Source organism: Triturus cristatus, chromosome 3_2 (genome assembly GCF_964204655.1).
Source record: "Triturus cristatus chromosome 3_2, aTriCri1.1, whole genome shotgun sequence".
NCBI lineage: Eukaryota > Metazoa > Chordata > Amphibia > Caudata > Salamandridae > Triturus > Triturus cristatus.
In genome coordinates, this window is record NC_140584.1 from 883,352,756 (window position 1) to 883,370,361 (window position 17,606).

General features: G+C 41.3%; 1 protein-coding gene across 4 annotated transcripts in view; it reads left to right on the forward strand.

Annotated features, from left to right (window-relative positions):
- TTC19 (tetratricopeptide repeat domain 19) overlaps positions 1 to 17,606 on the forward strand; it is a 231,292-nt gene that overhangs the window by 182,017 nt on the left and 31,669 nt on the right. For all 4 annotated transcript variants that reach the window (XM_085649262.1, XM_085649263.1, XM_085649264.1 and 1 more), the window contains one exon: positions 15,069 to 15,130. In XM_085649262.1, the coding sequence (XP_085505388.1) occupies positions 15,069 to 15,130 (62 nt within the window). The remainder of the gene's footprint in view (positions 1 to 15,068; positions 15,131 to 17,606) is intronic.

The window sequence follows — 17,606 nt, forward strand, 5'->3', positions numbered from 1 at the left end:
AAACACCTTTGACAGATGCTCTCTGCAATTGTCCTGAACTTTGCATTGTACCAGGTCTGCTTGAACGACCTTACCATCGCATCCCTCCCCAGATGTCCCTGGCCATGATACATCCTTGCCATTGACGACAAGATAGAGTTAGGCATCACTGGTCTGCCATCTCTGTAGACCCAAACATGGTCTGTTTCTTTTGGAGCACATCCTGCCTTAATCCAATCTTGTTTCTCTTCATCTCCTGCCTCATCTTGTAACTGTTTCACTTCATCCCACGTTTCTAGGACATTAGTAAACATCACAGAAAGAAAAGACATTTCCTCCATTCTGTCCCGATTAATTGACTGATTTGTTTTAGCACAATACTGCGCCACATCGTTGGCGTAACGGTTTCCAACCGTGATAAAATCATCCCCTGGACCATTGGCAGCACATTTTACAACAGCTAACTCCTCAGGCACCTGTATCGCCTCAAGCAATTTTCCAATCAATTCAGCATTCTTTATCGGAGTTCCACCCGATGTCAAGAAACCTCTTTGCAGCCACAACTGGCCAAAGTCATGCACCACTCCAAATCCATACTGACTATCAGTCAACACGGTTATTCTCAAATCTTTCCCAATCTCACAAGCTTTTGTCAATGCCACTAATTCAGCAACCTGCGCAGATTTCACTCCTTTCAATGGTGATGCTTCCATGACCTCTGAAACTTTGCACACTGCATATGCTGCACATAGCACACCATCATCATTCCTCAAGCATGATCCATCCACAAACAGCACATGGTCATTCTCAGGTAAGGGAATATCCCTTATGTCTGGTCTCGGTTTTGTACAGTACTCAAGCACATCCAAACAATCATGATCATCTTCCATCTTTATACCCACATTTTCAATATCCGGCAAGAGTGTTGCTGGATTCACATTCACACATCTCTCAAGAGTCACATTTGATGCTCCGTGAATCACTTTCTCATACTTAGTCAACCGACTATGTGACATGTACTGAGTTCTGCTTCTTGTCAAAAGAATTGCCACATTGTGAGGTACGAATACCCTTACAGGATATCCCATTATGATTCCCTCACTCTGTTTCAAGCTTCTGCATGTTGCAGCCACAGATTTCAGACAACCTGGTAAACCCACAGCTACAGGGTCAAGTGTCGATGAGAAGTATGCAATAGGCCTTCTCAATTGTCCATCTTTCTGGATTAACACTGAAAGTGCACATCCATTTCTTTCACTGCAGTACAACTCAAACTCTTTTTCATAGTCAGGCATACCCAAAGCTGGAGCCTCACACATTTTACTTTTGAGCTCTTCAAATGCTGCCAATTGTTCTGCATCCAGATCTAATGGATCTTTCATTTCCCTTTTCGTCAGTTTAATCAGTGGCTTTGCTATCAGGGAAAAATTAATTATCCACTGACGACAATATCCCACCATACCCAGGAACATTCTCACTTCTCTCTGGGTTTTTGGAGCTTTCATTTCTCTGATTATTCTGATCCTGTCAGTAGTCACTTTTCTCAGACCCTTTTCAATATTGTGTCCAAGATAATGAACCTCTTTCTTGCAAAACTGCAATTTGGCTGGAGATACCTTTAACCCTCCATCTGCCAGATGATTCAGTAAAGCTATGGTATCCACTTCACAAGCTTCACGTGTTTTTGATGCCACCAGTAGGTCATCAATGTACTGCACTAACACTGAGTTTTCGGGCATAATCAAACTCTCCAATGATTTCTTCAATAACTGATTGAATATCGAAGGACTCTCCGTATACCCCTGTGGGATTCGACACCATGCTAAGATACGCTGGCCAAACCTAAATGCAAAAATCGGCTGGCTGTCATGATGCAATGGAATTGAAAAGAACGCATGACACAAATCAATCACTGTATACCACTCAGCATCATGTGGAATTTGATACAGAATCACTGATGGATTTGGCACAATGGGACAACATGCCACCACAATTTGATTAACTTTTCTCAGATCCTGTACGATCCTAAATTTGCCATTGGGCTTTTTCAGTCCCATTATCGGTGAATTACACGGACTACTCAGTAGTTCTCTCAGAACTCCTTGCTGAATCATTTTCTCAATTATAGGAGTTATCCCTTCAATTATTTCTGGTGTCATTTTGTACTGAGGAATGTTAGGATATGTAATTCCCTCTTTCACTGCAATTTTCACTGGATCTACATTATTCATCAATCCCACATCCTCTCCTGTAAAATCCCAAACTGCTCTTTTCACTGTGTCTCTCAGCTCTTGAGGCAAATCCTCCGGATTAAACACAGCAAATGCACCAATTAACTCATTTTCTCTATTTTCTAGAGTCATTCGGTAGAAAACATCATCATCTGGTGTCTCAAAAGCTATTCCATCTGGTGTACAAAAAATTGTGCAATTCATTTTACACAATAGGTCCCTACCTAACAAGTTCACTGGACTCGTATCACAGACAATAAATCTGTGCATGTCTGAAAATTTCCCTATCTGTACTCTTACTGGTTCAGTAAGACGTGTTCTGATTTGTGTATTGGCTACACCAACTACTTGGATTGCTTCATCCGAGAGAGGAAGATTTCTAACATCTGTTGACCTGACAGTTGATCTTGTCGCACCTGTGTCTACCAAAAAAGTAACACTCTCCTCATTTATTTTCCCATCCACAAATGGTCCTGCCTGGTCTATTTCTAGAGTTGCACCAAGTATGCACTCTTCCTCCTCTCTTCGGCACCGTCAATAATCACCCTCAGACTCACTCCCTTCACTCTTTAACAAGTACTGCTGTACTTTGTTAGAACGTCTTGGTTTGTTTACCTGCTCATCATTGAAGAATCCCGAGTCCTGATTGTACTTTTGTACCCCTCTATTCTGCGGCAAGAGCAGTTTTGGCTCCTGACTCTGTTGTCTCACAACTTTCTGTTGCTGTTGCTGCTGGTTATTCCCTTCATTCTGCACCTGTTGATTTAAGGATTTACCCTCATTATTCACTAATGGTGGATTAGGACATTCAGATCTCCAATGTCCCAGCTGGCCACAGTTGTGACAAGGGAACTTTTTTTTCGCTTCCTCAAGACTTCCTTTCCCCTTTCCTGCATATCTGGGTCTATTTCCTGCATTATTTCCTGGATTATTCGCCTGTTCCACTAACTGTGCTTCCTGTCTTTCTGCAACTTTCACCTGTGCCCACATTGCCTTCTCTTTCAGCTTTCTTTGTTTTGCTTCGATTTCATCACTGAAGTATTTTGCATGTCTCAGAATCTCATCTACTTTTTTACTCTGCCAATCCACCGTGTGCTCACGAATTCTCTCACCAATTTCAGGTCTTAGGCCATATACAAATCTGTATACAAAATGACTCAAATCCTTGTCACCCAGGTGTTCGTCTCCACTGAATTGTTTAAAAGCCAGTATCAACCTTTCGTAAAAAGCATGAACTGATTCTTTTGCTTCCTGTTGTGTTCGATCTATCTTAACCCAGTCTGTCTCTTTTGGAGGAACTTTACTCTTCAGGTATACCATCACCTGATCATACTTCCTCATCACTTCTGGATCTGGTGCCCCTGTTCTTGGATCTCTTGGATATTCCTCAGTAGGCCAACTCACAACTATTTTACACTCAGTCCACAAGTCTGCTGGAACAATTATATCAAACAGACTATTCAGGTCAACCCACAGCACTTTTGACAACTTCACAAACCTATCTACCTGCCTATACCACTCGACGGGCTTTTCTCTCAATCGAGGGAAATCATTCGTAAATAATAATATATCCTGTCTGGTCCATGGAACATGTACATATCCTCCTCCAGGTATTTCTCTCATGGGATAATGCTCCACTGGTTTCTCCTTTTCTCTCACTGGAAATGCTGAATAAGTTGTTCTATCTTCAGATTCCTCTCTTTTCTTATACCACCTATCCTTCCACTTTTCTACATCACCCCATCTTCGTAATAATGCCACCATTTCTTTAATCTGTCCTGTTCTACCAGAAGTATTCAAATTTTCTATGTCTTTCTCTGTGAAATCCATCCTGTAAGTTTTCTGCAAAACCTTTACTTTATCAATGTCAACTCCTTGCTCATTTGCTATCGCTCTTAGTCTATCATGAGTATTTCTTGCTCTCCATGTTATGCTTTTACACATAAACATTAATTCACCATCATGATGACTCTTCAGAATTTCTGTTTTTGCTAATTTTCTGGCATTTTCCTCACTACTTCGATTCTTTCTCTCCCTGAAAGAACTACTACTTCTTGATTCAGGTGTCATTTTTTCTTTCTCAACTGTATCTCTTATCGGAGAAACAACTGGTGTACTCTCATCTGGTTCTGGTCTATATGGAGGTGGTCTCTTATAAATCATGTCATTTAAGACCTCATCCTCATACTCTCCATATCTTCTCATATCTGACTCAGGAACCCTTTCTACAGAAGGAGCAGAAACTTCAACTGTTCTCATTGGATATAATCCCTCTGTCATACTAGCATCTCGCCATCTTTTCATTCGATCATGATGTGTTTCACGATCATGTCTCCTCCCAAACATGTTCCTGTAATACCCTCCAGACCTTTGCTTTTCTCGCTCATGAACTTCCTCTTCCCATTCCACTAAAGCCTCGAACTGTGTAGGTCTTGGCTTCGGGTCTAAGCATAACATCTTTTCCCGTAAATTTCTCAACACGGCCAAATTAAATGAACCATGTTCTGGAAATGCTAAAACACCATCTTCTTTAGTATACCTAACCCAATTCTGCAACCATATACAGGTATGTAATCCATATTTCGCAACCATGAAGGATGCAGGTGTTTTCGCTGGAGGTAGCAACTCACCCTCTCTCGTTTTAACCTCTTTATCCTTGGTAAACCACCTTTTAACTTTCCCAAAGAACGTTTTTTTCTTTTTCTCCTCTTGATAATACATTTTAGCGCTTACTAAAACTCTACTCTTTCCGTATTATAAATATACAATACGAGGTTTCTCAACCAATAGCAGCGCGACTCACACTAACGCACCAATCCTGGAGCGTCTACGTCACTAAACAGCTCTTCCAATCCCTGCGCGACTCACACTAACGCACCAATCCTAGCGCGAACCCTATTCTGATCCACTATCCAATCAGAGCGCGGACCTTCTGACGTCAACAGTCGCTGCAGTCTCTGTCTCCTGTCTCTGTCACTCGTCTACCCCTCCTTTACAAAAAACTCTTAGTAGACTTCGTGTCAAAAATTTCTACAAAATCTATTAGTTACAACATAAAAACATCTCCATTGTCTGCTTCGCTAACCACAGGATAGTAAAAAAGAGTCTATTTCTCAAGAATCAACAAACTTACATACATCTCATAACTGTTTCCTCTAGAACGTATCCAAAGAGTCTTACAATTAATAAATGTATATGCATTCACACACATTCATACAAGAAAAATATAGTACATGCACACAGAATCCTGCTTCCCGAGAACAGCGCACAATCTGTCCTATTACAGAATTATAACATACAACAACTAAGCAGCTTACCTCTGCCCAGTTCCTCAAACAAGCTCAGATAATACCTATTACTCCTCCCGCAATAAGCTTTAACGGCAATCCTTACGGATCCCTGGGACTTAAGACCAGAGTTTCACAGATAACCTTCACTACGATACACACTCCTTATATACCAGAAATGTTTTCTAATAGTAACATACAATAATGTCACTGATTCCGAACCCAGACAATGTGAACGCGCAACTTCAATTGTCACACGTAATTCCTTACAATCCCGTCTTTCCCGAGAGCAACATATACTTCCCTCTGCCCTACTACGGAACTGCTACAACAGCTTCCAAATTCCAGAAGCACTACATATAACTCAACATGACGACTCCAACATATAGTATTAGTACATATACCAATATCATCAAAAATAAATCAATAATCAATAAGCTAATATACAAGCAATCTTATCTTATCAGATCAAGACAACCATCTATAACCATCCTCTGCTACCAGAGAAATTGATAGAGATCAGGGTACCTAAAATAAACCCACTTCCATGGATAGAGTAATTTCACAGTTACACGCACATACATTCATCATACGCTAGGGCCCATTTCACTAACATACGCTCAAATACTCTACCAGTAAAAGACCTGTGGGAAGAAAACCCTGCATCTATATCTAGGACGATAGGACCTGATTATAGTGGTTGTCCTTAAACATACTCTATACAATCTATACAACAATGATCAAAATGTACACAATAATTGACAAGAAAGAATATTCAACACCATGTTTAAAGTTATATTGCTTTATCTAAAATTAGTCAAAGTAAAATCAATCAGAATAAATCATTTCTCATAGTTACCTATTCTAACTAAGTGTCAGAACGGGTCAGGACCAGTCTCTCTCGGTAAAGTCTCTCAAGACAAAGTCCTCAGCATCGATCCTCAGCAACGCAAGTTCATGCGGCAAAGGTAAAATGGCAAGTGGCAAAGCCCTCCCTAAGCTAACAATTCTTATAATGAAAAATACAATGGAAACACACATAAAGTTGGCAAAATAAACTGTATCACTGAGCAGAGCGAGAAGGAAGGGATGTAACATTGCTACATCTGAAAATCTTCGCTCAGGAAAAGTCACAAGACATGAACTACGGAACAGGAACCAAGAAACTATCAAAGTATCCAACTTGTACAACTTCCCTCGGCAGCCAGGCCACAGTACATTGTTCATTTCTGAAGCTCCTTTGTTTGCCAAGGACGTTCCATTTCTTTTGGAGATCCTCCAAACTGCTGATGTCCTCATGGAAATTTACAATAAGGACCATGGTCAGTTGTCTTCGACCTTTTTCCAGCAGGGGTCTCTCTTGCCACATCACAGAATATGCCACAGCCAGGCTTCGAAATACTGTCAGCTCGGCTAAGGCCTTCATAGGCCACAATAGACCATCTTAATTAAAGAGACAAAATAAACGTTACTACAGCATAATGATTAAACAGTGTTAACCCCACTAATACCCTTATGTGTATGTATTTATCTAGCTTTGCGACATGAAAAGCATTAATTCAGACAGCGTTTTGTGCTCAAAATAAATAGCACACAGCAACGTTTAAACATGAAAACTTGCACGTTATTATTAGGACAGAAACAGCACAAATAAGCTAACCCTCGTGTAACTTTCTCTTATGTTAAGACAAACGGGTTGATTAATAAAACACACTTGCACAAAGACAAATAGTTAATTGTTAATTATTAATAAATTAATAAAACGCATAGACATGCCAGAGCTTCAAAAGCCCTAGAATTTTCTAAAAGAAAACTCTGCTCCAGCAACATAAAAGGTGAGCACTGGACAGGACAATTCGTTATTGTGTCTTTTGATTTCTGAGCTCTTGACCCCCGCATAACCTCTCTGAGAAGCTTGTAACTTTTGGCCTTCGCTGGCCTTAGAGGCAAGTATAGAAAGGGCATCATAGCAGCTCTTCCATTTATCTCCGCATTTTCATTCAAGATGGCGCAGGTAAATTTCTTGGGAAAGTTGTATTAAATCGACTCCAAGGTTTGGTGGTACAGAAAACATCTCAACTGAGTTACAGGCTAACTTCAGGTCTAGGGTAAGAACAATTGACCAAATTATTTGGCTATATTTGATATGCCATAAATACATTGAAATAAAAAAAACATCATAATACTTAATATTTATTGACCTGAAGTCAGCCGGACAATGCTATGGGAAACATTGCCTATGCAGGGAGTAGAGGATTCTATCCTACGGATCGTAATGGCCCTACATACAGGCAACACGGCTAAGGTCAGGTATATAAAGAGCTGTTGAATGTAGCGAAACATTTCCAGTAGAAAAAGGCTTTCAGCAGGGTTGTGTGTTAGCACCTCTACTCTTTAGTCTCTTTCTAAATGATATAGTTGACCTCCTATTGGAGAATCCGATTGATGTCCCTATGATAGCTGGCAGGTAAGTTCAGGACCTCCAATTGGGGGGCCTACAGGCAGATCAATGTAAGGTTGGGTATGACACCTCTGATCTTGTCAAAGATCGGTATTACAAAATTAGGTGGGAATCAAAGTTAGCTACGTTAAAACCAGGCAGGAGAGTGAGCCATTACTTTGTGAGTAGAGTAGATCCCGGTTGGAGGTCCTATCTAGACCAGATCTATCCAGAACTGAAGCGTACACTGTATATCAATTTCATTACAAGACCGGAGGCTACATTATGCATATTACTTTTAATGCAGTCCCAAGCAGCCGCATACATCATAAAGCACAAAAGTTCCAGAATAGAACATTAACATAAGATAAAAGGCATGAGACCATAACAATCTGCCTCTTTTAAATGCGGCGACAAGCAGATAAGTTGATTTATATTACTCCGACTGTCATTTTGTAATATTGCTTATTTATTGCCTAATACTGTATCCTACCGCTTTTTATTCTGTTTATCTGTTATTGATATTGTACTTTACTGTTCTTCTTTATCCACGCTTTTATTTTTTATCAATTTGGGCCATCACCCCCCTCTGCCTTTCTCCTATCGTTTCACACAATCTACAGTTTACGGAGATTGCCTCTCTCCCCCGTTACTCATTCTTCCTTTGCGTTTTGCCTCAATGCTAAACAAGGGGGGAGAATCCTGCCTCCGATCGGCACTTCTCCCCCCCCCCCCCCCCCTCCGCCCCAACGCGACTTCACTCACCCACGCGCCCTCTCCTGTACCGGATTTTGGGTCTGGTATATTCTTGATACGCTATTCTTATCCGCTTCCTCCCTGATTCACGCGGCCTTCCCAATGCCTCCGTCTTTTCAGAGAGCGCCGCTTTAGAGGAGTGCTCCTTAGCAACGCGGTCGTAGCGTCCCCGCCTTGCCAAGGTGCTTTCCTCTCCTCTTCTATGGCGAGATCTGGCTGAATCGGGTGCTTGAGCACTTTGACAGTTTCTCGACTAGTAGGTTGTACCCCATAACAATTTTTAGCGACTCTGGCTATATATATATATTACCGGCTGTCTAAACCTAAAGCCCCCCACCCATTAATCCCTTCTTTTTACAATCCTTAAAAATTAAAAAAAAAAAAAAAGTGGGAGCATAACCTTTCTACTTTAATATATTCTAAAATATAAAAAAAGAAATAATAAAATCAGACAGACATTTCACTATGTCTGATATTGATTCTGATTAGGCTAGCGCCCCTATACCTAATATGGATAACAAGGCATTTAAAAGTTTGATACATAAAGAAATGAGATCCTGTATGTTGGAGACGTTGTCCAAAGTTGTTGCTTCTGAAAGATCACGCCCCTCTGAACAGGATGATGTCATTGAAAACCAACATAACCCAGACAATGACGATCTCATTCAAATAAGGGGGAAAAGACTTTTTAAAAAAAGAAGAATATTGTTCAAACAACCCCCAAGAGCACGGGAGGCCCTAGCACCTCAAATTTTATGGGAGGTCATCGCACCTCAAACACACTGGGTGTCCTTGGCGGCACGACTCTTAATGGTGTCCTCAGCGGCACAGACTATCAGTGTGTGCCTAGCGGCACAAAATATCGAAGTGCTCATGATATTGATCTCCAGTTTGGAAACAACGATTTTCAAGATGATAATGTCTCTGATCTTCCAGATGAATATATCCTGGATCTGGACGAAGATGACCAGGAGTTTTATTCTCAACCTTTTGAAAGTGAGCTCCCTTCTTCTTCTTCTAAAGATAATATCGTAGATCACCTAGGTGAGGAGATGTTTTCACCCCTCAATATAAAACATCCTAGGAGTTCAGAGTGGTTTCCACACGAACACGTGAGCAAATTCATTAAAAAATGGATAAGGTACCCTCTGGAGAGAGATACTCGAAACCTACTAAGAGCTGAATGCTCCAGACCTTCTATAGATGAGAAGGTCTGCCAAACTCCAAACCTCGACCCTGAACTTATTAAATATCTCTTTAAACTCGGGAGAGACCTGAGAAAAGGGATGGAGAGATCCCTTAAGAGCTGCCAAGACCGGGTCCTTGATATCCTGGGCCCACTGGCCAGGATTATTGATACAGCCGAACATAGCCACATAAGCGTAACACCCCTCAACATTGAAGTTATTAGGGGTGCCTTGATTCTATTGGGCAATGCCAATGCAAGCCTCAATTCGGAAAGGGGAAGAATAGTTCTTACTAAAATCTCTCCTAAATTGAGTGATTTGGCTGACAAAGAGCCCTCTCTCAACCCCAAAGGACTCCTCTTTGGTGAGAATCTTATCAAGACACTTGGCAAATATGTGTCTACCTTTACTGCTTTGGACAAAGCCCATCAAAACATGAAAAGGGTTTTCAACACAAATAATCTTTTTGGTAGGGCCGGAAGAAGGGGCCATTCTTCCGGCCGCTTCAATCGCAGGCCTTTCTCCAGATCCAGAGGATACGGCGGAAGAGGTTACCAACCCTCTAATACCCCTGAGTTCTACCCACAAAGAGGAAGAGGATTTCGCTCACGAAGCTTCAGATCACGTGGAGCATCCAACGTCAACATCCCTCAAAGTGAGTACGATTTCACCTTGTCCTACCCTTTCTTTTTCCCCGAAAGTAGGAGGCAGACTAAAATTCTTTTTTCACAATTGGAAATTGATTACTCAAGACCCTTGGGTTCTGAACACAGTAAGGGGATTTATGATAGATTTTATAGAGATCCCTTCTCAAACTTCTTTCCCCAGAGATATTCCTCTCACTTTAGATCAAGAAAAAATAATAGAGGAAGAGATATCCTCCAAGCTTCAGAAAGGCGCAATTGTAGAGGTTCCCATGGAGACTTTAAGGTTTATAAGCACACTCTTCCTCGTCGAGAAAAAAGACAAAGGTTGGAGACCCGTCATAAATTTAAGGGATCTCAACAAATATCTTGTTTACAGGCACTTCAAGATGGAGGGCATCCGTCTTCTGAGAGATTTACTACTAGAAGGAGACTGGCTAGTCAAACTAGACCTAAAGGACGCCTATTTTACCATCCCTATGGCCAAAGCTCACCAACCCTTTCTTCAATTTATGTGGAAAAATCACCTTTTCCAATTCCAAGCTCTCCCCTTCGGCCTCTCCTCAGCACCATGGTGTTTCACCAAACTAATGAGATCAGTCGCATCTTCCCTGTGGGAAAAAGGTATCCGCATGATCATTTATCTAGACGACATCCTTATTCTATCACAAGACCATTCTCAGCTCATCCAAGACCTGGACACTGTAATAAACCTCCTAGAGAAACTAGGCTTCATCAAGAGAGAAGTCCATACTATCCCCCTCCAGAACCATGGAAATTTTGGGATTTACCGTAGATACGACGAAATGTCTTCTTCTGCTCTCTCCAAAGAAAATATCTAAAATAAGGAAAGAGTTAAGACACGTCTTGAAACAAGAGAACTTATCCTAGAGGGGACTAGCAAGGTTACTAGGCCTACTTTCTTCCTCCATCCAAGCTATCTTTCCGGGTCCCCTAAATTATCATGCTCTTCAGAGAATAAAGCAAGAGCCCTTCGTTCGGGCCTTTGGTACGGGGATCGCATTTCCCTGGACCCGGAAGCAAGACTAGAACAGACCTGGTGTTTGGAGAATTTAGATGCTTGGAACGGGAAAGCAATTTTTGGTTCAGCACCAGAGTTTGTGTTAGAATCCGATGCGAGCCTTCATGAATGGGGAGCCTGTCTCCTAGATCAGAACACAGGCGGTGTTTGGTCTCAAGAGGAGTCCTTACACCACATAAACTTCTTAGAACTGACCGCCGGGCTGTATGCTCTGATGAGCTTCAAACACTCCCTTCAAGGCGGATCTGTCATTCTGAAAATGGACAATATGTCCGCAGTTGCCTATATAAATCGGCTAGGTGGAACACAATCTGCAGACCTCTCGAATCTAGCCAGAAAACTTTGGATGTTCTGTCTGGAACACAAGATATCCCTAAAAGCTGAATATCTTCCAGGGAAAACAAACATTTCAGCTGATTGGAACTCAAGGTTCCTCTTGGACCACAGCGATTGGAAGCTCAACGTATCTGTCTTAAATTCTCTCAACAATTTTTGGGGTCCCCTGGAAATAGATCTCTTTGCCAGCAGACTAACTTTCCAACTGGAAAATGATTACAGCTGGATGCCAGACCCGGGTGCTCTAGCAGTAAACGTCTTTCTTCAGTGCTGGAAGGGGAGCAATGCTTATGCCTTCCCCCCCTTTGCAATGATTCAGAGGGTTCTTCAGTTGCTCAATTGTCCTAGTCACTCCCTTCTGGCCATGTCAGGCTTGGTTCCCCACCACCCTAGAACTGGCTTACGACCTCCCCTTCCTGATTCCTTCCCTAGTAGATCTTCTTACAGACGTAGACGGACTAATTCACCCCCTACTTCATTCAGGGAATTTGAACCTTCTTGCCTGGAGAGTGTCAGGAGATCCAATGATCTCGCAGGCCTTTTGTCAACAGCTTCAACTCTCCTCGGAGAATCTTGGGCCCCAGGTACACACTACCGATATAACAACATCTGGAAATTATGGGTACGTTGGTGCTTGGAAAGGAATCTGGATTCCGTGGAGGCACCTATCGTTGACAAAGTTAATTTCCTTGTAGTACAATTCGAAAGGGGTCTTAGCTATAGATCGATCAATTGATATAGATCAGCTATCTCCGCAGGACATTCTCTCATCAATGGTAAGTCAATTGGTAAATACACAATTATTTGTAGGGTCCTAAAAAGTATTAGACTCAGGAGACCTCCTAAACCTAGATATCAGTCTCTATGGGATGTTAAATTCATTCTTGATCTTTTTTCTAACCGGCCTGATAACACTCATTTGAATAGGAAAAACCTATCCATCAAACTTGCCACTTTGCTTTGTCTTATATCTTGTCGTAGAGTCTCTGACGTTAAAGCTCTTGAAATCTCAAATAGATCCTACAACGTATTTTGAGTCAAATTTGATCTATTTAGAAGAACCAAGACTATGTCTGATTCTATATTTTACCCACGCTTTGACATTTGCAAAAAACTTTGTGTTGTGGACTGTATGAAAGAATACGACCGCAGAATGAATGCTCTTCGTCCTTTTGGTGTAAATCAGTTACTTATCTCCTTCGTTAAACCTCGCAAAGCTATTACTTCTGCTTCTATCGCTAGGTGGGTTAAAATTGCTATGAATTTGGCGGGTGTTTATTTAAATATCTTCAGAGCTCATTCAATCAGAGGTGCTATGGCCAGTAAGTCCTTCTGGTCTGGAAGTAAGTTGGATAACATCCTTAAAGCTGCCGACTGGTCTAATGCTAGTACTTTCGCTCTGCATTATTGTAAACCAATTTCTCATATGTCTGATGTGGTCTTACAAAGCTACCAACATGCATAATGTAGCCTCCGGTCATGTAATGAAATTGCGATTCACCTATTACCATGACTAGAGAATCTGGATTTCATTAAAGACACTGAGGCTAACATTATCCCTCCCTCCCTTTCCCTTGGTTGTTTTAAGCTTACAGTATTTATATTTACTCTAACATATTGTATGTACTTTACATTGAAGGTTTTTCAAGTTAGAATTGTTATACCTTGTTCAATTACATTGTTTGCCTCCTCATTTTAGCATTTTTTATTATTGAGTTACTTGTATCTTTCTTTCTTGTATAATCTCTCTTAACTTCAGGATATTTGACCTTTGGCTCTTCCATCGTCCTTCCTTTCTTCGTTTGGTGATGACCTTAAGGAATTGTTTGCTGTTTGGACTCTAATTCTTTGGATTTTATCCTGTTCTACACTGCATTTAAAAGAGGCAGATTGTTATGGTCTCATGCCTTTTATCTTATGTTAATGTTCTATTCTGGAACCTTTGTGCTTTATGATGTATGCGGCTGCTTGGGACTGCATTAAAAGTAATATGCATAATGTTAGCCTCCGTGTCTTTAATGAAATCCAGATTCTCTAGTCATGGTAATAGGAGAATTGCAATTTCAGATTGGGCATTTACCTTGTTAGATGTGTAAGACTTCAGTGAGCAAGCGAATATTTTGATTGTATGCATGGGGCAAAAGATAACATTTTGCACCTTTTGCTTTTTTGCACAAAATGTATTATTCCTCGTAAAAGATGGTTGCTGCCCCTGTTTAGGTACTACTATGTTGGCTCCGTTAACACTGCCCTAGTTTTTCGTCTTAGGATGGATGATGACATATTTTTTAAATCTGCAGCTTCATATCTCTGGACAGCCTGGCCACACGTAAGAGAGGTTTTTAACTAGCCTCACAGTAATGCATAGCATTATGTGGAGCCATGAGATGAATTTGAGACATTTGACTTTTAGAAGTTATACCTGTTGAGTAGCGATTTATATACTGTATTATTATCTGTACCTCAATATTTTAATGTACATAGGATTTAGGTATTGCAACTAAGGATTGTAAGTTCGTTAAAAGTCTATTGTCATTTAACCTGCAGTTTATCTGAAATATGCACCTTACAGTATTAGTATCTGCACTCTGATGTTTTGTTCTACATAGGATTTGTAGGCTGTTAACAATTTTAGACTATTATTAACATTATTAGGATCTGATCTGAACGAGATTCGGCATATGCAGCTTGCAGAATTTTATTTCAATTTATAACTAGTATGTACTGTAATTAGGGTATAAGGGTACACGCTGCTGTAGGGAACATGCAATGCCATGTTGGATGAGAAAAGTTTAATAGTAGAGTGTGACAATGCCATATAGTGTCTTTAGAGGTAGGTTGCTATTATTTTTAAATGTTTTTAACTGGAAGGGTATATAGGGTATATTTCTGTTCAGAACTTAGCTTTTAACTGAAGTTTATACAGAATGGATTATTGATTAATCTAATTTTAATGTGTAAAGTTTCATGTGTGTTATTGTATGGCTCAGTGCTGATACAATAAAGAATATTGATACAAGTACATTTGTCGTGTCTCTACAATTTCGCAGATTCTGCCTTCTGATTTGCAAGTATGAAAAGATCTACTGCTGCAGAACCTTTTCTATAATGAATGACTGATGCTTAATGTCTGTGTCCTAACTAGAATGTCTCATTTTTCCATCAGGATGACAACGCATTTATCGAAATATCGCTAAAGCTGGCCAGCATCTACGCTGTTCAGAACCGGTGCGTAACCCTAATAATATTATTAGTAATAATAATGGCAATACAAAAATATAATGATGATCTTTATTGACATCGAATATGTGAGCTACAGGTCACAGCTAGAGGTATGGAATTCCTATTCAGCATGGATTCATATTGCCCAACCAAGGAGATATTGTTTCTGGCCTACGAGAATTAGTCATCTTGTTTATTTTGTGAACCCAACAACAGACAGTATCTCTCCAATGCAACCCTGCAGCATTGCTATCAGTTTCCAGGGACATTCTATGATGAAGTCAGATTTGAGGCCTCTATTGCAAAAGCAGGATACTTAATATTCAAATATTCAGATGGTGTTCCAATTCATATACTCTGGCTCTGGGAGATCAGAAGTGCTAGTTGCTCTGCTCCCGCTCGCTGCATGCTGCACTTTATTATTTGCTGCTTGTCTCGTTTTTAATGTATTGTAATGAATTTGAATATGTTTTAAACTCAGTGTTTGACATTTTATCTGCCTGGGATTGTAAATCTGCTGGCATTCTATTCTCTCCTGCACTTACCAATTTCGAGGGCGGCAGGGTATTCACTCTTCCCTCCAGGTTCGGACAGGTGGGGAGGAGACTTCAGGTCCCTCGCGGGAGTGTGCGAGCATGGAAATACTATAGCCCACTACCCCCCTCTCGGACCCATGACATAAATTGCATACTGGTTACAAAATTTAGTGGCCCGGGAAATTCCAGGAGGCCAAATCGGTAGAACTGTAAGTTTTACCATTAGCAACGGTCCCACAGGTTAGGGTGCGCTTTAGCGTGCGCATACCGCCGTGGAATCTCACCTGGTCCTGAAGAATGCTTAGCTAATTTGCAACACAAGCTGAAACATGTTGACCACTTTCTTTCACTTATTTTAAATCGGACAACACTGGTTATCCTAATCAGCCTGTTTATGTCCGTCCCACTTGGTTTTTAATGGTCGTTGGTTTACCTGGAATAAATCATTGTTGGTTAAAACCAGCCACCTTTTAATACTCCTATCTCACTTTTCACAATCACTTCCAAAAGAAACCTGCTCCGCTGTAACTCAGGCGTCGTAGCACACCAGGGAGGCACTCGGCCTCCTTGGTGGGAACCCGATGATGAAGCCTGTCACCAACCAGGTTGGTGAGTGAGGGTTCTTTTAAAAAATATTTTTGTTTTCCCACGCTGTTTTATTAACTAGCTCTACTAGTCTAATATTAGTCACTCTTTCGTTGTTTATACAAGTATTTACAGGGGGAACAAGAGTGATCCTCTCCCTCTCCTTGTTGTTTTGGCACCAACGATTAACCCTGTAATAAACAATTTTTTAACTCCTCTTTGGCGTCGGGGATGGTTTCTTGCATGTGGAAAAAAGCGAAAGTCCTGCCACTGCTAAAAAAAAAACTACGGCATACCCTAAGGTAGTTACAAGCTATAGGGCCTATTTCGCTGCTTCAGGCCTTCTCCAAAATTCTGGAGAAGGAAGTAACTCGCCAACTGTCCATATACCTGGAGGCCAACAATATCCTTCATGCCATGTAATATGGCTTCCGCCCTCAATTTAGTACTGAGACAGCACTTTTGGAGATGACGGGGCACATCCGTAACGTTCTTGACAAGGGAGGAAAAGCAATGCAGAAATTGCTCGACCTTACAGCAGCACTTGACACGGTACCTCACCACAAGCTGCTAGAACGACTACATGAAATAGGAATAGACATCAGGCCTACAATTGTCTGGCATCTCTTCTGGACGAACGGTCCATAGAATTCTGGCTGCCTCCGTTTACAGCTCAGGCCAGGCCTCTGGGGGTGGGAGAGCCACAGGGATCGGCTCTTGGCCCCACGTTGTTCAACGTGTACATGACCCCTCTTGCAACGTTGGCAGAGTCTTTTGGCGCTAAAGTCATCTCATACGCAGACTCAGTTGTTGTTCTTATGTGATAAAGACAAGGATTTAGATGAGAACGCGATAGCCAATTGTCTCTCCGGTGTCTTCCAGTGGCTGGAATTGCCCCACCTTAGATGCAACCCCGAGAAAACGGAAATTGTAACCTTTGGAGCTGTCCTTCACAACTCTGTGGTAGACTGTTGGCCTAGCAATTGTCCACATCCAGGATCTCCTAAAAATTGTGTTAAAAACGTAGGAATTAAAATTGACAGCTCTTTATCCTTCCTCCCGCAGATCCAAGCCTTGATGGGGACAATTCCTTCCACTCCTCTACGAGGCAGCAGGCAGAAAGGTGGTACAGGCTCTAATTACATCTAGAGTGGACTACAGTAATGCACTGTACCTGAGCCTTCTGGACTACCTTTTTAACACACTCCAGGTAGTGCAGAATGCTGCAGATAGACTTCTGCTTTCCCTCCCCTCAAGATCCCACATGACTCTGCACTTAAAGGCCCTCCAATGGCTTCCCATAAAACAGAGGGTGACATTTAAAGCCATGGTCCTGATGCATAAATCCTTGAACGGAACGG